General features: G+C 42.3%; 1 protein-coding gene across 4 annotated transcripts in view; it reads left to right on the top strand.

The window, feature by feature from the left end:
* NEK10 (NIMA related kinase 10) overlaps positions 1–20,221 on the top strand; it is a 107,899-nt gene that overhangs the window by 65,337 nt on the left and 22,341 nt on the right. For 3 of the 4 annotated variants that reach the window (XM_081881906.1, XM_081881904.1, XM_081881903.1), the window contains exons 26-31: positions 2,632–2,845; positions 3,939–4,122; positions 4,457–4,543; positions 10,396–10,444; positions 10,874–10,911; positions 11,016–11,156. In XM_081881906.1, coding sequence (XP_081738032.1) covers positions 2,632–2,845; positions 3,939–4,122; positions 4,457–4,543; positions 10,396–10,444; positions 10,874–10,911; positions 11,016–11,156 — 713 coding nt within the window. The remainder of the gene's footprint in view (positions 1–2,631; positions 2,846–3,938; positions 4,123–4,456; positions 4,544–10,395; positions 10,445–10,873; positions 10,912–11,015; positions 11,157–20,221) is intronic. The other variant, XM_081881905.1, reaches the window with a different exon arrangement.

Here is a 20,221-nt window from a genome sequence, read left to right as displayed (position 1 = left end):
CCTTACATGCTGGGTTAAGTCCTGCTGGATTAGACCGAAGGCCAATCGGTGCAGCACCTTGCTTCCTAGTGTAACCAAACATATGGTATTTCCTGTGCAAACGTATTGCCTGCCCACAAGCAGGAAATACAGAAATAACCTCTCTTTTGCTGTTTTGCCCCAGAAACTAGTATTCAGAGCCATGGTGCCTCCAATCATGGAGATAGTATATGTCCTTCATGACTAGGAGTCATTGAGAGCTTTATTCTCCATTAATTTGTATAATATAAGAATGTAAATTAAATCAGCCCCTGGCTATTCCAGTGTGCATCCTCATTCTCTTGATGGTCCTGAATGGTAATTTTTTCTAAATGGAATTCAGCATCTTGATCACAGTGGGGAACATTCCTAAGTGTAAATGATGTCAATCTAAGTATGGCTTCAGAGCTGGACCTCTGGCTACTCACCCTGAATCTCCCACGCCTCACATCCCAGTTCCCTGATAGCTTGATGCATCTTACCTCACTTCCCCAGCCTGTCCCCTGGCTGCTACAGACTCCCTGCTTCATTGGACTAACATGAAGAATTACTTACATCGATAATTAGTTTTGTCTCAAGAACCGTTGAGACCATATAACACCAGTCTTGAAAGACCTACATTGGCTCCCGGTACATTTCCGAGCACAATTCAAAGTGTGAAGCCCTAAACGGCCTCAGCCCAGAAGGAACGTCTCCAACCCCATCGGTCTGCCCAGACACTGAGGTCCAGGGCCTTTTGGCGGTTCCCTCACTGTGAGAAGTGAGGTTACAGGGAACCAGGCAGAGGGCCTTCTTGGTAGTGGTACCCATCCTGTGGAACACCCTCCCATCAGATGTCAAGGAAATAAACAACTATCTGACTGCAGTCCTGTTTAGGGAAGTTTTTAATGTTTGATGTTTTATCGTATTTTTATCCTGTTGTGAGCTGCCCAGAGTGGCTGGAGAAAGCCGGCTGGATGGGCGGGGTATAAATATATTATTATTATTATTATTATTATTATTATTATTATTATTATTATTGGAACTTGAGGGACGCGGGTGGTGCTGTGGTCTAAACCACTGAGCCTCTTGAGCTTGCTGATCGGAAGGTCGGCGGTTCGAATCCCCACGATGGAGTGAGCTCCCGTTGCTCTGTCCCAGCTTCTGCCAACCTAGCAGTTCGAAAGCACGCCAGTAGGTACCGTTGGGTTGGGAAGGTAAATGGCACTCATGCACTCTGGCTTATGTCACATTGTTCCAGAAGTGATTTAGTCATGCTGGCCCCATGACTTGGAAAGCTGTCTGTGGACAAACGCTGGCTCCCTTGGCCTGAATGCGAGATGAACGCCGCAACCCCATGGTCACCTTTGACTGGACTTAACCGTCCAGGGGTCCTTTACATTTAGCTATTGGCACTTGATCAAACTTTGGCTGTTAGCACAAGCAAAGGACCTGATCTTTTCCATGCTGCATTTTTGCTGTTATCTACCTATATGAGGGACGCGGGTGGCGCTGTGGGTAAAACCTCAGTGCCTAGGGCTTGCCGATCGCATGGTCGGCAGTTCGAATCCCCGCGGTGGGGTGAGCTCCCGTCTTTCGGTCCCAGCTCCTGCCCACCTAGCAGTTCGAAAGCACCCTTAAGTGCAAGTAGATAAATAGGTACCACTTTATGGCGGGAAGGTAAACGGCGTTTCCGTGTGCTGCGCTGGTGCTGGCTCGCCAGAGCAGCTTCGTCACGCTGGCCACATGACCCGGAAGTGTCTCCGGACAGTGCTGGCCCCCGGCCTCTTAAGTGAGATGGGCGCACAACCCTAGAGTCAGACACGACTGGCCCGTACGGGCAGGGGTACCTTTACCTTTTTACCTATATGAGCAAGGTTCTCCTGTCTGCCTTTGGCAGAGTTGCTCTGATGTTACAAGGGGGATTTTGTTGTAATGGGAAAAGGGGCCTAAGAAAGAAGCAACAGAAGTTCACAGTAATGAGGGGAAGAGTTGGATGGAAGGTGAGCAAGTATGAAAGAGGAAGGAAATCTGATACAAGCAGAGAGGGTCACATGACTGGGAGTTAGCGAGAAGAGGTCTAAAGTTCACATACTTATTTAAACAGAGCACAGGCCGTAGTATCTGCAGTGATCTTAAGTGGTGGTATTAAAAGAAGCATGTAATCAGCTGAGCCCATTAATATTTACTTACTTGGTGTGACAGTGTAATTTGCTAGCTAGAGATGCCATTTGGGTTATCACAATAATCACTTTGCTGACAATTGACATCGTTCTAACGTAAGATATAAACAGATAGCAACACAGAAGAAGATAGGAATGAGCTTTAAAAGTGCAAAAATGGAAACACGATAGTGGATTTAATTATGAGAGATCATTTTAAAATGAGCCTGGTGATTATTTTTATGGGCATTCCTAAAATGAAAATTATTCCTGAATTCACAGCACAAAAAGAAATCTGTACAAAACAAAGAAATAAACAACATCCTTAAGAGCTTTACAGCGGCGAATAAACAAAATGTTTATTTAGATATTTTTTTAAAAAAAACCACAGAATGCAGAATGCATATGCACAGGTGACCAAGTCACCATCATAGATTGTTTAAATAATAATGGATTCCCCCCACCCCAATAGGTGCTTGACCCCGGATGCAGAGAGTCGCCCTGACATTGTTGAGGTCAGTTCCTTGATACCAAATGTGATGATGAAGTATTTAGATGGCTTATCAACCTCCCAGCTTGTCTTGGAGAGGAAATTGGAACGCGAGAGGAGGCGGACCCAGAGATATTTCATGGAGGCCAATCGAAATGCAGTCACATGTCACCACCAGCTTGCTGTATTATCTCAGGTAAGCAAATGCCTTCAATTACATTGTCACATATAATAGAGCGTTATCTGAATGCAAGGGACCGTTGGACCAATCTGCCCAACTGGACGTGCAGAAATACTGTGTATGTAGGAGTGCATTATTAATGTGGCGCTATGGGATAAACCACAGAGCCTAGGACTTGCCGATCAGAAGGTTGGCGGTTCAAATCCTCGCGACGGGGTGAGCTCCTGTTGCTCGGTCCCAGCTCCTGCCAACCTAGCAGTTCAAAAGCACATCAAAGTGCAAGTAGATAAATAGGTACTGCTCCGGCGGAAAGGTAAACGGTGTTTTCGTGCGCTGGCCCCATGACCTGGAAGCTGTACACTGGCTCCCTCGGCCAATAAAGCGAGATGAGTGCCGCAACCCCAGAGTTGGCCACGACTGGACCTAATGGTCAGGGGTCCCTTTACCTTTACCTAGGAGTGCATTGGCCCGCTCTCATGCTTGTCACTGGTGTGTCGTATAATGTTATCAGGCTTCCAAGCATACATCCATATATCTAATATGGCTAACTGGCTCTCCAAGCTTGATGAGAGGAAACACCATTTGTGCAGCCACCAAAGTGTTCCCCTCTATTTAACATTGCTCGGGACTGTGAAAGCTTCATTTGCAACTCTAGTTCTCTTTATTAGTGGGGAGTGTCATTGGCTTAGAACACACAAAGAGCAAATCTTCCTCTACTTAGTTGGATCTAAAATGCTGAGGCTATTTCTGTGAAAATCCAACAAAAGGAGCTAAAGAAGCATCACATCAGAAGCAATCTGCTAATACACAATCATATTTGAAATCGATCAAAAAACAACTTAACCTCTCTAAATCAGGTGCTTTTACGCAGCAAGATTATCTGCTGAATTAATTCGCTTACAGATTAAAGTCAGTAATCAAGATCCTACAGCGTATCTGAAACATGGTTTGAGCCAGCCATTTTTGTATACAATTATATGCTAGCAGAGTTTCTAATGGTTCTTAATAGAAACTGAGGGAAATTTATTGTGTTGCTTGAACACTGTACCCAGGTTGTACTTCTGGAAGCCACACGGTCAAAGGAAACCGTTTCTGTTCTCTTTTGTAGGAACATTATGAGAAATCAAGCCTTAGCAGCAGTAGCAGTGGAGCAGCCAGTTTAAAAAGCGAATTTTCTGAAAATACAGATCTTTTGACTGAAAACTTCCATCTAGCTTCTGGAAAAGATGAAGAGAAAACCTGCAATTTAACCTTGTCGGATGATAACTGCACTTTAGAAAACTCAGAAAAAGGTAGTGATGAATGAGCAAAATGAGCATTTTTAGTACTTCCACCATGCTGGGCTATTTTCAGGTGGTTGTGGTTTTGGTGGGGGGGGGTTGTTGCTCTTATTTTTTATATGTTTATTCTGGATCTTCTTATTTCTGTGGAAATTGTTCAGTTTGGTAGTGTACTTTTTGATGTTTTGTTTATTGCTTATGACTACTTTTGTTATGTTTGTAGTTATGTCATTTTTTATATGTTGCAAGCCACCTTGAGCATGGCTTTGATTTTGGAAAGGTGATATGCAAATAAAATGATTAACTGGAGTTGGATAGAAAGGTTTGTTTCCACTTTTATGTACAGATGTCTTCTCAGAATTAGATGATGAACTGGACGTATCAGATAATTCCAGCAGTTCTAGTTCAAGTCCTCTTAAAGAATCAGCGTTTGGTAAGTTCCTTTAAGCAAGAGTTCTAATCACCAACATTTTTCTTATGGATCTGAGCATGTATTGACACAGGTATGTGTGAGTCATAAGTGGAAGTATGTGAATAATAAGCAATAAGACTTGGTTAGCGGAAAGTCATGTAGAAACAATCCCAAGCCTTGGTCTTAGAATCATGTAGATTACCTTGGGTTTCTGAGCCTTCGTATTTAATGATTTTCTTACCCAGATAGGAAGGATAGAAAAAGTGTGTTTCGCTTTTTAAAATGAAAGCTGAAGTTCTGAGGCAGGCAGTGGGTTCAGTGATGGAAGCCAGATTCTATGGTCTGCAATATGATTATAGACTTTCCTTTCCGAAAATGTTTCAATTATAAAGAAAAGAAATAAAGTGATGCAAAGAAAAAAAGAAGAAAAAGGCTCAAAAATGTGTAGAAAGAAACAACATGTGAATATAGACATTATATGAAAAATTTAGGATGATTATGGTCTTGTGGAGTTTCATTCTTTGGTAAAATGTTCACATGAATATAAATGTCAATGGGGAATACTTAAAGCTAACGTTTGTGGGGACCCCCCCCCATTAATTTCCTTTCAGAATGACATTTTTCAGATGTATTAATATGAATTAATCTCCCCACTCTCTTAGATACAGAAAATATTTATACTTATGGCAATTTATACTTATGGCAATTTAACTATCTTGTCCAAATTAGAAATAATAGACTGCCTTTAAAGCCTTCTTCTGCATCTTTACACCTTTGTACTAATGTTTTAGAAAGCATCAGCTCCCTTTTAGGCAATCAGCTTTCTCTTTTACGTCAGGTCTGATCAAGTGGATCCAATACCTGTTGTGACAGATAAAGTGTTTGCTTATGCAGTTTTAATTGCCACATTGATCTATACAGTATAGTGTTGTTGTTGTTGTTTTTTTAAAAAAAACATTATTTGAATGCCACCTATCTCTTTGCTTGAGACTCTTCGCTCACATTAACAAAAATAATAAGGTCTCACCAGTTACCTATAAACTCATTAATTCTAGTCAACATTTCTAGAACTGTAGCGCTGCAGGGCTCAGAAAATAATTATAGAAGAATCACACATTTTAGATTACGTTTTACATGAACGCTGACGTATTGATGGATCCCACTAGGTACTGTATGCTATTGTCTAAGAGTTTGTTATGGTAGGACTGGGTGATTTTTATGGCCTCCTGTCATTTCCTTCTGCTTTTGGCAATTAAAAAACCTTCCTCCTTTATACTCTCTTGTCAAACTGTGTCACTTAAGTTTTGTTTAGATTGCAAGTCTGTCCTTTTTTGACTTTTTAAAATAAATATGGTTTTACTGATTTCCATTATATAACAATTACAAAAACGGGGGGAAATACGGAAACAAAATCCAAGTTTAACCCCCCCGCCCCACCCTCCAGGATGGGTCAGTCTATTTAAGTTTGCTGAAGTCCAACAGGAGTAGATACAAATAACTCCGACAAGTACTTTATAGAAAGCTTTATGAGTATCTAATGAAACAATCACACATGGATTCCTCGATAGTTTTCCATAACATACTGCAAGTTTAATGGGTAACAGGCAGTGCAATTTCTGTATTTACCAATGTATCGGCCACACTAATAGCACTAAACTAAATGTTACATGATTAGCCCATAAAAATATGCATTGCTCTTTGCAAGTTTCAATGTGTCTTCTCCTCCTTTGAACTGAAATTTGGGGTTCAGGGATGGGAAAAGGAACAAACACACACAGTGTCTTATGATGGTCCAATATCCCCCACCCCCAAACCAATTTGTGATCACTGTAAGAAAACGTGATTTTTACTTGCATGTCTACTACTACTTGATTTCACACACATCTGACTTCTAGGTCTTTTCACATGCCAGTGGGCAAGTCCCATTCCATCTTGGAAGGGCACAATGTCTGCTGGCATGGTCCAGTATAGATCCAGAGGCATTTTTGTCCCATTTCCAGCCTCTCGTTAATTTCTGACCACTTGGTCTAGTTTACAAAATGGTTCCAGACAAAACTAAATTCGAGCTCAAGTGTAAATAATATGTCTCCCCACCCTGCCTAATTTAACAGTAACTTATTCACATTTTATGGATTATGCTCAAGTGCTTGGAACAATTTGTGCCTGCCTCTGGGAGAAGAAAAGTGGGGCTGTTGTTTATTGTTTGTGTTTATGATACAATAAAAGAACTAATGAGTTCAAATAGAACAGAGCTAAGAATGAGAAAAAATAATGCTTCCCCCCTTCTATTTGCCAAGGGAAACAATTGCTAAATCTAAGTGTCTCTGCTTTGAGTAGTGCAACTCTTGACAATCAACTGTGAAGCTTTCCAAACAATAAATGTTTTAGATACATTTTTTTCTCTCGTTAGCTCGTCTCTCTTTTTCTCAGAGTGTGCTGTGAAATTGTTTTTATTCAGTGTGCCCTAGATTACCTTGGAGAGCAGCCAATAGGACACAAATGAGATCAAGCGCCTTGCCCTGAATTCATTAAATAAAACCTGTGAACATGGAGGTGAACTTCCGTGCTCTTGATTCTCTGAAGGTGTTAGTTATCATACTATTGTGATGATGTATTCTTTCTGACCGGTCTGTCACATCAGAATCTTCTAATTCGCACTGAAGCTAGGTTTTAAAGACAGCAGAGCAAAGTCTATATAATGAGAACAGATCAGAAGAATGCAGACAAAATTATTCATACCAGACTCACTTGTTTTGAAACAACTGAAAACTGATTATGGTGTTTCATTGTAGTTAAGGGTGTACCCGGTCCCACGTGAGAATATTTGGATGCTGCTTCAAAAGCGTAATGTAAGAGGCCTGTACATTTCTTGTGTCTCCTCCTGCTCTCGAGTTGTCCTTGGATTCCATCTCCCATCAGCCCCAGAAACAGCAAGTGGTCATGGATGATGGGAGTTCTAGTCCACCAATATCTTCTGTGCCACAGGTTCCCCAATCCTGTTATCCATTCCCTATTATGTTTGGCTACCTAGATCTGTGATTAGGTCTCTGTTTAAAACCTAATTTGATTTACTTACCTTGATGGGTTGCAACGGCTTCTCATTTTGGGCTACAGCTTGTCAGTGTTGGTTTTCTGATACTGCTCCAGTTAGGCAAGCCCTTTCACTTGATAAATTTTAGGTACCTTTGCTGATCCTGAGGGACGCGGGTGGCACTGTGGTGTAAACCACTGAGCCTTGGGCTTGCCGATCGGAAGGTTGTGGTTTGAATCCCCACAACGGGGTGAGCTCCCGTAGCTCGGTCCCCGCTCCTGACAACCTAGCAGTTCGAAAGTTCAAGTAGATAAATAGGTACCACTCCGGTGGGAAGGTAAATGGTGTTTCTGTGCACTGCTCTGGTTCGCCAGAAGCGGCTTAGTCATGCTGGCCACATGATCTGGAAAAACTGTCTGCAGACATACGTTGGCTCCCTCAGTCAGTAAAGCAAGATGAGTGCCGCAACCCCAGAGTCGTTTGTGACTGGACTTAACTGTCAGGGGTCCTTTACCTTTACCTTTACTTTTACCTTGCTGATCCTTGTTTGCATCCACTATATATTTTGGGAAGTTTTTTGTTCTCTACGCATTTGGACATATATTAAGATACCAAAACATAGTTTTACATGATCATTCCTGAGATCAAGGAGCAGAGGTCTCCATCTAGGTTTGGATGCCATTTTGAATCAAGATGGGTTGGACTAAAACTTTCACAACTGCACTGATTCTAAATGCCGATTTCAAAACTGTAGTGATCTTTCGGTTTATTAGAATTCCCAAGCCACACCAGGCAGGAGGCTGCTAGTTTGTTTATATATCTCTGCTATTTTCTGCACCTGGCATTGTATTGGTACCATTTTTCATACAATTGCACACTGTAAGACAAATTGGGAAGTTGTTAGACTTTAAGAATGGTTTGGTGATGCTGCAACAACTAAATGATACAGAATGTTGTTCTAATGTAGAGCCAGAATGATGTAATGGTTAGAATGTTGGATTAGGACCTGGGGAACAGATTCTAATCCCCACTCAGCAATGAAGCTTGGTGGGTGACTTAGCCTAACCTACCCATCAGGGTGTGATGTTAACATGAGAGTGCTGGAGGTGAAATAGTTAAACAGGTTACCCAATCAGGATGCAGGGGGGTGGAGTCAGAGGGACTATACAACCAGCTGGGGGGGGGAGTTTGTTGAGTTTGTTGGGAGTTGGGTGGTTGGTTAGAGTGGGAACGAATTGGGATTGAGTCTGTGGGGAGGTTGAGTTAGTGTAACGAAATAAGCTGAGTCAGGAACAGTTAGGGGCTAGGAAGACAAGTAAATTTCTGAGAGGTGGTTTAGTGAGTGAGAGCAGGTAGAGGAAGTTATAGGTCTGGATAGCCACCCCATGAATGTAATTGACTGATACTGTTTATGAAACCACACACTTGTTAAACTGCAATAAATAAACAAGAGTTTATGTTCCAATTTAACCCTGACTGGACTCAGTATTGTACCAGGTAGGGCCTGGGTGGTGGCAGCGAGAAATAAAGTGGTGGCACAGGGATCAATAGACGGTGAAATGTCCGGGGACCCTGTGTGATCGCCACACAGGGTTGTTGTGCAGTTAAAATGGGATGGGGGAGAACTAAGTACATCACCTTCAACTCCATGTAGGAAATGTTTGATATTAAAGCAATAAATAAATAAATGGAAACCTGGTAGAGGAAATAGGAAATCAGAGGAACTGAGAATTTGTAAGAACTACCTGATAACTGCAGGAGGAGAGCAGGATAGCGCCCTCCAGCTCCACACATGGGTATAACACCTGGATTTCTAATATGAAGGCAGTTCCACCTTACATGCATCTGATTGGCTCTTGTGGTTTTGCACATTTTCAACAATGAGATGATAATTCCTGGGTGTTTTCTTTAAGGCCTCCAGGACGTCAAAAGCCTCTTGCAATGGTCTTATAATAAGATGTGTTCGAAGTGACACACAGAAAACTTCCATTCCTGTTTCCCATGTATATCTCCGCTTGTGATGCCTATTCCATACTTGGCAGTAGCTGCTGCATTTAGAAATCTGAATTTTAATTAAAATTTTGAAAGATTAAGGCTGGAAATCCTATAAATTAGCAAAGTTTGCGGCTTTAGTAGAAGACAACAGAATGTTATCATATGAAAATAATGGAGAGAGGTAATAGTCAAAGATGATAATTGCTTTAGTTGTTTTAAACTAAGAAAGTGGGTACTTGATAAATTGAATGATGCTTATGAAAAGAATCAAAATTTCAAAAAAATAATTGGTGATATAATAGAGGAGAGGGCATTAACATTATACAGTTACTTTAACATTAATTCTACCAGTGACACGATAGACACCAAAAGACAGCTCCTTTGGGGACATAAAAAAGAAACATAATATATTGTTCTATTTGAGTATCAATGTTACAAAAATAATAAACAGATTACAAGAAGTGATAGCTGTGTAAAAATTGCGGTAGACTCTTTAGACACTGACAGAAAGAAATAGGCATTTATTGCCTGAAAAGTTCTAAAAGAGTGGGGTAGAAATACATTTTATAATGAAAGCAATTTAGTAGGTTTGCACACAGCTGTTTTGGCAAGCTAGTAGAATTTTCTTACGGTTCACTAGCCTGATTAAAATGTGATATTTAGAATCTGTGTGAATCATTATGCACTGCATACATATTGGTTCACTTTATTTTTAGAGCTATCTTTTATTACCAGTTTCTTTTAAAAGTTGCTATGATAGGATAAAAATGTTGGGAGACTGAATCTATTTCTGGCATCTGAAAATATTTCCAGCATTAAGAATATATCCATTGTGCTTTCATTACAGGTATTATAAAACGAAGCTTCAGCGCTTCTGAAAGACAGACTAACGCAAGGTAAGCTTGCAATGTAAAATCTTTGGCCAGCTTTAATTTTGAGTTCTCCAAAGCTGTGATTGTACAATACAATACCGCAGAACTTAGAAATGTTCAAAATTAGGAAATATTTTCCAGGATGTTGAAATCACACTGGATGTCCTTACCAGCACTTAAGATTGCATGGGCACCTCTGAAATCATGGCTTGCAAAGGCCGAAACCATCAAGGTTTGTCATGTATTTTTTAAAAAAAGCTTCACAAAATAACATCCCAGCAAATTTGCTTTTTTGGTGGTTCCACAGGGCAGGTGCCCCTACTGAGAAGGCCCTATCGGCAGCCATTAGCAACCTCCCACCCAGAAACTGACCAAACCCGGAATACCACGTTGAGTTTCTAATGCAAGGATTGTTGGAATTTTTTTTTAATCAATACACTTTCTGTTTTACAGAGATTATATTGGACTGCCAGGATCCAGACCAAGACCAGGTAATTTCACACCTGCAACGACAATGGAAATACTTCTTGCGGTTTCTGCACTCATTTAAAGTTTGTTATAGTTTCACACGCAGTTTCTTCTTTTATTCCTTCAGCTTTGCTGCCCTTTGATCTGCTTCTGAAAGCTCCATCGCTCATGTTCAGGGCCCACGTTCAGAAAATAGAGGACTCGTTAGTAACAGGGTGGAAGTCCCATAGCCTACCAGCTGTGATTCTCCGCAATCTGAAAGATCATGGTAGTACTTAATAGTATAATTTTTGCACTCAAAGTTATAACAGAACAAAGATTCCTTTCCAGTTTAGAAATAGTGTAGTTGTATTCTTGAATAGAAAAAAAACCCCATGGATAAAAAAATCTCAGGAAATTTAAGTCAAGAGTTTCCCAGAGATCCCTGAAGCTTTACAGCAGCCTTCATCAGGCTGGTGCCTTTCAGATGTTTCCAACTACCACTTCTCCCTGGGTTTTGAGCTTTCTTTCCTGGGTGGTTCCCCAGCTGGTTCCTCCCACGATTCCACTGTGTCCAACCAATCCATGACTCTGTAGCCCTCTATTCGAAACTCCATGACTGAGTCAGTTGCTGTGTCCCAGCTCCTACCAACCTAGCAGTTTGAAAGCATGCCAGCTCAAGTAGATAAATAGGTACCACTGTGGCAGGAAGGTAAATAGCGTTTCCATGCGCTCTGGATTCCATTATGGTGTTCTGTTGTGCCAGAAGCGGTTTAGTCATACTGGCCACATGACCCAGAAAGCTGTCTGTGGTCAAATGCCGGCTCCCTCGGCCTGAAAGTGAGATGAGCTCTGCAATCCCATAGTCACCTTTGACTGGACTTAACCGTCCAGGGGTCCTTTACCTTTACCTACCTAGTCCTCTCTTTCAACAATAAGATCTATTGTGCAGCACCAGTGCTTTTTTCTGGTGGGTGGGCGGGGGGAACTCAGGGGTACGCATACCCCTAAACATTTTGTGAATCTTTGTACTTTTGTCCATTATATTTATTTTCCCCGATTTGAACTACAGTGGTACCTCAGGTTAAGTACGTAATTCATTTCGGAGGTCCGTTCTTAACCTGAAACTGTTCTTAACCTGAAGCACCACTTTAGATAATGGGGCCTCCCACTGCCGCCGCGCCGCCGGAGCACGATTTCTGTTCTCATCCTGAAGCAAAGTTCTTAACCTGAAGCACTATTTCTGGGTTAGCGGAGTCTCTAACCTGAAGCGTATTTAACCTGAAGCGTATTTAACCCGAGGTACCACTGTATAAAATAGTGATTTTCTTGAGTCAAAATGAGAGTATCCCTAAATATTTTTTTTTTAGAAAAAGAGCACTGTGCAGCACCTTGGCTGAAAATTACTTTTTAACAAGATCCATATTTTAAATGGAACCAGTATGTATTAATGTAGTTTCCTCTCCTGGCATTGAAATCACCTGCCAGCAGGATATCCATGCCAGGGAATTCTAGTTCAGCCTTCTCCAAACATAGCTCTAAATCTTCCCAGATTTGTGACGACTGGGAAGGGGTGCCTATGGGAGGGATATATATATTAAAGCAGAGGAAATCTCCTCCTTCACTGCCAGAAATCTGTGCCAACTACTTGGTGGATATCACCGATCCCATCCTTCGGGGAGCTTTCACTATGGCACGGTTTCAAACATTGCCAACTGCCTACCTGACCAGTAGATACACAAAAACCCCAGTAGAACATCGTTTATGTCCTTGCCTTATGAAAATTAAAGAGGATCTTACACATTACTTCCTCTATTGCCCCATTTACTCGGGCTTTAGAGACGCACTGCTGCAAATTATACCCAACTCTATAACCAGTCCTGAAGATAGAGTAAAATTTTTGTTAGTTGATGCAAACCCACGCATTACCCATGTGGTAGCGGTCTTTGTGATGAAGGCCATGAAAGCCAGGGAAAGATTTATAGACGACAATGTAAAGACCCCTTCATCGTCTGTTTAACTCGCTGCTTGTTTTCCCTCCTTTTCTATCTTGTGGGAAGAAGGTTTTGTTGGCATAGTATGTAATGAATTTTAATATTTTTATTGTAGTGTTGATTTTTGTGCACAGGCATGGTCCTCACAATAAACGGATTTGTTGTTGTTGTTGTTAAATAGAACCAGGGTTCGAAGGGCCTGAAACTCTAGATCTGCAGCAATGATTTACATATGAGACACGATATGAGCAAAGGGCCTGTTAATACTCTCCTCCTCAGTGTGAACAACAGCCAAAGCTTTTTCTGCATGCCAACTGCTAACTCTAAGACTCAGGCAAAAGTCTTTTTAACTAACTCCCTCCCAGACTTCTCTAGTAAGAACAGCAGCAGAGATGCTGTCCGGGTGAAATTACCCAACACATGTAAAGAAAATCTGATGGCTTCCTTCCTTCCTTCCTTCCTTCCTTCCTTCCTTCCTTTCTTTCTTTCTTTCTTTCTTTCTTTCTTTCTTTCTTTCTTTCTACCATTTTGCGGGGAGTGGCATTATTTTCAGTTTTTCAGTTGAGAAGCAGCTGGGGTGGGTTTATCTGCTGCTTTCCCTCTACAGCAGCAGTGGCTCAACCCCCCCAAACTCCTGGCACTTCTGCCCCTGTGATGCTGCATTGTCACAAAGAATATTATTTTCCCGCATGCAATTAAGTGCAACATAGCTTGGCACTCCTCCAGGCCTTTTTTTTTTTTTTTTTTGCACCTCATCTTCTAATTGCTGTTAAATAAGGGGAAGACCTACAGTCTTGCTTTTCACACTGAAAGGGGGAAGGCTTAAAGGTCCCATTGCCTGTGTCTTACTATGGGTTTCATGACAAGGAATGTGATTTTGAGATATTTCAAAAAAGATAAGTAGCCTCAGAGAGCAGCTAGTTGGCTCCTTCTACCGCAGCCCTTAAAATAAACCTGGCTTATTGCTAGTCTTAACAATACCAGACTGTGTGACCTTTCATAGGTGCTGAAGAACATGTATTTATTTATTTAGGCTATTTGTATCCTGGGTTCATCACAATAAAATCAATAAAATGACAACATCTCGGTTCTTAAAAAATAATAATACTGCAGAGAAAATAAATAAAACAGGATCAACAATATGAAACACAGCACCAATGCCCAAGTTTCACCTGGCACCTAGATTTCGGTAGCATGGGTGTCAGCCTCACTTGGGGGGCACTGGGGTTGTTGTTGTTGTTTAGTTGTTTAGTCGTGTCCGACTCTTCATGACCCCATGGACCAGAGCACGCCAGGCACTCCTGTCTTCCACTGCCTCCCACAGTTTGGTCAAACTCATGCTGGTAGCTTCGAGAACACCGTCCAACCATCTCGTCCTCTGTCGTCCCCTTCTCTTTGTGCCCTCCATCTTTTCCAACATCAGGGTCTTTTCCAGGGAGTCTTCTCTTCTCATGAGGTGGCCAAAGTATTGGAGCCTCAGCTTCAGGATCTGTCCTTCCAGTGAGCACTCAGGGCTGATTTCCTTAAGAATGGAGAGGTTTGATCTTCTTGCAGTCCATGGGACTCTCAAGAGTCTCCTCCAGCACCATAATTCAAAAGCATTAATTCTTTGGTGATCAGCCTTCTTTATGGTCCAGCTCTCACTTCCATGCATCACTACTGGGAAAACCAAAACTTTAACTATACAGACCTTTGTTGGCAAGGTGATGTCTCTGCTTTTTTACCCAGGATACAAAGATGCTTTTTAAGATGCTGCTACTGGGGTACCATGGTGGAAAAGGCCTACCCACACGTTAACACCCAGCGTGCATTTTCCATTGGCAGGTCCTCCCCATAACATCTCCGCTCACAAGCAGGAAAATATATAGAGAGATGTCCTCACTCATGTATAGTTCCCAAGCCCCTTGGGGCTTTATATGTCATTTGTGAAACCATGAATTCAGACCAGAAACTATTTGGTAGCCAGTGAGAAACTTGAAGGACCAACGCCTCATTGTTTTGGTTGGTGACATCACTAACAGATTGAGGCTGAATCCTGACAAGACAGAAATACAGTTTTTGGGGGACAGGGCAGGTGTGGGGGACTGGTCCTGAATTGGGCAACTGTGCCCCTGAAGGACCAGGTACACAGCCTGGGAGTCATTTTGGACTCACAGCTGTCCATGGAGGCACAGGTCAATTCTGTGTCCAGGGCAGTTGTTTACCAGCTCCATCTGGTACGCAGGCTGAGATCCTACCTGCCCACAGACTGTCTCACCAGAGTGGTGCATGCTCTGGTTATCTCTCACTTGGACTACTGCAATGCACTCTAGGTGGGGCTACCTTTGAAGGTTACCTGGAAACTACAACTAAACCAGAATGCGGCAGCTAGACTGGTGACTGGGAGTGGCCGGTGAGACCATATAACACTGGCCCTGAGAGACCTGCATTGGCTCCCAGTATGTTTCCAAGAACAATTCAAAGTGTTGGTGCTGACTTTTAAAGCCCTAAACGGCCTCGGCCCAGTATACCTGAAGGAGCGTCTCCACCCCCATCATTCAACCCGGACACTGAGGTCCAGCTCTGAGGGCCTTCTGGCGGTTCCCTCACAGCGAGAAGTGAGGTTACAGGGAACCAGGCAGAGGGCCTTCTTGGTAGTGGCACCCGCCCTGTGGAATGCCCTCCCATCAGATGTCAAGGAAATAAACAGCTATCTGATTTTTAGAAGACATCTGAAGGCAGCCCTGTTTAAGGAAGTTTTTAATGACTGATGTTTTAATGTATTTTTAAGTTTTTGTTGGAAGCTACCCAGAGTGGCTGGGGAAACCCAGCCAGATGGGCGGGGTATAAATAATTAATTTTTAGAAAATTATTATATATATTTATTGCACCAGCTGCAGTTTCTAAGACATCTGCAAGAGCAGCCCTATGTTGAATGCAATCTAGTAAGCCAGGATGGGAGGTTATCAGAGGGTGGGTCACTGTGGCCAAGTGTTGTGGTCGTATTAGAGAGACCCCCAGATTATGTACCTGAGCAAGTCATTCTCATAGTTCTAAGATCCAGACACCACAAAACTACAGCATCTCTTATCAGGATTCAGTTTCAGCTTATTTGCCCTCATCCAACCCATTACACAGGCAGATCCCAGAACAAACTTAGCAAGGAAAGCAATAATGGAGTTCCAACACAGGAACAGAAGAATGCATGAGAAATTGTGCTCGCGTTTATGCTGCTAATCTCTTCGCTTGCCAGATGGCCTGTTGGCAGATCAGGGCTCCTTACTCAGGTTACAAATACCCAAATGCAGAGGACATTATTCTTTTTGCCATAATGCAAAAAAGATGGGAGACAATACACTTTCAAAGAGTGATTCCAATGTGATGCATCCAATTAAAATTTGCAGATATTTTTGCATTGTTGATGCTCACGGGGACGCCATAAGACATATGGAATAAATATGACCTTAATATATGCAATAATTAGAACCTTTTGGTATTTTGCTTGCTAGATCCTACTTTTGTTTGTCAGCCGGTATATTACGACTGGACCAAATGGTCAGGGGTCCCTTTACCTTTACCTATATTTTGCTTCATTAATGAATGCTTCATAGTTTATTATTTAACTATTTTTGATTATCAACAGGTTGAACAAGCAATATTCTTCCACTGATTCTTAGAGCTTGGATTAATATTTTCCCTTGAGTGGTGCTCAGTTATGATGACATTTTTAATATAAGTGGTCAGTGCCTATTCTGTTTATCTGTGCATTGTTAAATTCTCAATACTTCTACCGTATGCCATTTGTATTGTGTGCTTTGCTGAATTGCTTAGCAGAAATAGTTTGCTTGGGTAAGTGAATTAATTGTTGGCCAAGCTGCATAATACCTGATCTTGATCTGAAATTGTATTGAAAGACATTACAAAGGAGTTTCTGCTAGCAATGGCAGTACCGTTCTTCAGAGATATTGAAGGGAATGTTCATCTTTTCAAGAATAGTATTAGCAACAGTATCTTTCTGCACAATCAGTGCCCAAAAGGGAAGGAAATATTGGGATCGGTCAAGTGTAAAGCTCTGCCAAGCCCCACAAAATGCCTCTTTTAAGCTTTGTCACACAATAATGCCATAAGTATTGTGGGTACAGTGACTGGACTTTGACAAAGGCATGATGCTTAGATTACGTTTGATTCTTACCTTTTCCCCCCTCAGAAAACCTGCAAGCCTCTTTTTATTTATTATGACTTTTTAGTTGATAAAATAGTTCAAAACCTGCCCATTTTAATTTGGGTTGGGCTGGGTCTTTCCGAGCCTTTTTCTTTATTTAATAGAATTCTGGGGATAGGTTTGAGTTTTCCCCAAGAATTTGCCAAAGCTTAGAAAAACTCATATCATCACCTCAGTTTCTACTCTCTCTCTCTGTCCCCTTTGCCAGCACACCAGGAAGAAGAGTCAAGACAACCAAGTGTGGATAAATAGGTTATATTTATTAAATAAATAAATAAATGCCGAATAAAAAAGAGGGAAGGGAACGGGGGAGGAGCAAGCTTAAATAGCCTGTCACCACCTCTTCCCATTGGGCGAAATCACCCATCAGGCCATAAAGCCTTTCCTCCTCCCAGGAAGGGAATGGGTTGTGATCGGGAGACGATTCCTGTGTCATGCAGGGGGCGCTCCGCCCCCTGCTTCAACTCCAGGGCTGGTGTGCCACGCCCCTCCCCGGTTGGGCACCCAATAGGGAAGCTCAGCGGGGGCGTGGCTTGCTGCTCAAACACAGCCCCGCCAGCCATCCCCACTATTGCACACACATTTTCTCCGAGTCACGCACCCTCCACTCCCTTTAGATTAGCTGTTCCTGAGACTTTGCTATGGACCTCTGGTTAGTTGCCCTGTTTAACCAGGGGGCCTGGTAGGAGTTTTTTCCAATTGGCTAAATTGGCCCGGCCTCTTGGTTTTTTTCGCCTGCCTCGTAGCAACCGTCACAACTTTTGTGGTATTTGGCGGTTAGGCATTGGAATGTGTTGTTGGTGTTTCGGGGGGCAAGGTGTGGCCATCGCCTTCCCCGGCAATTTTGGGTATTCCGCTAAAGGAATCCGGCGGTCGTGGATCCTGTCCGATGCCCGTGTGGCGGGGGGCCATGGCACGACCCTCGGTGACATCAGAAAGAGAGCCTATAGTTGGATTAGCATCAACAGGCTTCCCCTACTGGTGGTTAACCCCTCCTCAGACTCACCCCTCTACGACAGGGTGGAGTCTAATGTTCCGTGGTCCAATGTCTAAGCCAATACCTTCTCACATGCTGTAATCAATACCTTACCCATTAACCTTACATTCTGTGTCCACGTGTCTTTATTCCCCAAGCGGGGATCGGGTCCTCGAATCACAACATTCTCCCCTAGGGAGATGCCACCTTTCCTCTTCTAGAGGAGGAGGGGTGTGGCAAATTTGTCCCCTCCAGAAATGGTGGGAATGGCACTCTCATTCCTATAAGCTGCTGGGTGCGGGGAGAGCAGAGACAGTATCAAGGAGTCTTGCAAAAAACAACGGTTCTCCCTAGGTTTTCAGCAGGGCAGGTTTCTTTTTATTATTTATTATTTTAATTTTTTTAAAATTAAGTTTTAAACAAAAAACAATTACAACAACAAACTAAGAAAAATATACACAAAACAATATAAAATCCATAAAATGGGATTCTCTGAATCCTGTGACCCCCCCACCAGTTCCTTAAATTTTATTCTCAACTGCATATCATTTCTACTCCAAATTCCCCCCTCCCAAATATCCTGTATTATCTCTAAATTTCTTGTCATCTTGATTTCTGAGTTTTCCAGTTAGTTTTGCCATTTCAGCATAGTCCATTAAATTGGTTTGCCAATCTTTTTTGGTCGGGACTGCTTCCTCTTTCCATCTTTGGACTAACAATAGCAGGGCGGCCGTCGTAGCATACATAAACATTTCCTTCTGGTCTTTTGGGATCTCTGCTCCTACAATACCTAATAGAAAGGCTTCTGGTTTTTTAACAAAGGCTATTCTGAACATATTTTTCATTTCATTATAGATCATTTCCAATTTTTTTTTAACCATCTTGCATTCCCACCACATATGATAAAACGTAGCCTCTGTTTCTTTACATTTCCAACACTTATTAGCAGTGAAGGTTTCCGAGTATGTTAAAACTCTCAATTGCTGGAAACGGTGTATTTGGTGGTTGTTGGTTTAACTCCTTCTGGGAAATGAGTTAGGAGGGAAAAAATGATATATTTCCCATAATCAACAGTGCAGAATGCAAGTGTGCTCAGACGTTTTTATGCCAGGCTTTTTTTGGAGGCCTTGGCTTAACTTTGGGAACTTTGAGGTTTTCTCTGCTCTCACATTAGGTTGCTGGATTGGGGCTCAAGCGATAGTTTCAGTGACTCTTTTACGGAATGATTCAAGGGTTTTCATTTTCATCTACATTCCCTTTCTTACTTAACATCATCAGTGACAACTTATTTGATACATTATGCATGGAATATAAGTGAAGGATCCTAAGTTTTTCAAAGGAATATTCTTAGCCTCACTTCAAAGAAGCATCATCTTCATAAAGACCTTATTGTGCCATCGCTTTTGACCCAGTTGCTATCATTATCATGCTGGCTTCAGTTCTGACTTGTAGGCAGCAGGGCACACGCCTTCCCCACTCAGTATTTAAGTTGCCTTATACTGCCCTCTTGGCAATAATGCTCTGATTGCACGCCAAGAAGTAGCAGTAGTAGTAGTAGTTTGGACTTGATATCCCACCTTTTACTCCCCTAAAGGAGTCTCAAAGCAGCTAACAATCTCCTTTCCCTTCCTCCTCCACAACAAACACTCTGTGAGGTGAGTGAGGCTGAGGGAATTCAGAGAAGTGTGACTAGCCCAAGGTCACCCAGCAGCTGCATGTGGAGGAGCGGGCAAGCAAACCCGGTTCACCAGATTACGAGTCCACTGCTCTTAACCACTACAACATGCTGGCTCCATGCTGCCAAGAGACAGAAATTCCCAAAATTCTTAGATGATGATGATGATGATTACACCATGATTAATTCAAAGGTGCTCTCCCAATCACAGGGTCAGCCTGCCCATGAGAAAGGGTGAGGCAGTGTCAGGCTTCAGGGAATCAGCTCCCCCCACCCCATGGCAGCGGATGAGCAGAACAAAGGAAAATGAGTCTTCTTACCAGTTAGAAACTTTAATAATCATAGCTAGAGAACAAAGAACCCATCTCCTAGGAATGACGGTGCTCCCAGTTAAGGATCACCCCTTCTTCCATCCCTATTAATCTACGCCACTCCTTCATTTTGTAATCTGAGCTTGTATCCTCTGTTCTTTCTGTTGTGACACATTCTGCGCTCTCCCTGACGTTGG

This window comes from Podarcis erhardii, assembly GCF_964252035.2.
Source record: "Podarcis erhardii genome assembly, chromosome: 12".
Classification (NCBI taxonomy): Eukaryota; Metazoa; Chordata; class Lepidosauria; order Squamata; family Lacertidae; genus Podarcis; species Podarcis erhardii.
Note: the sequence above shows the minus strand (reverse complement) of the source record. Positions and strands in the feature narration are given on the sequence as shown.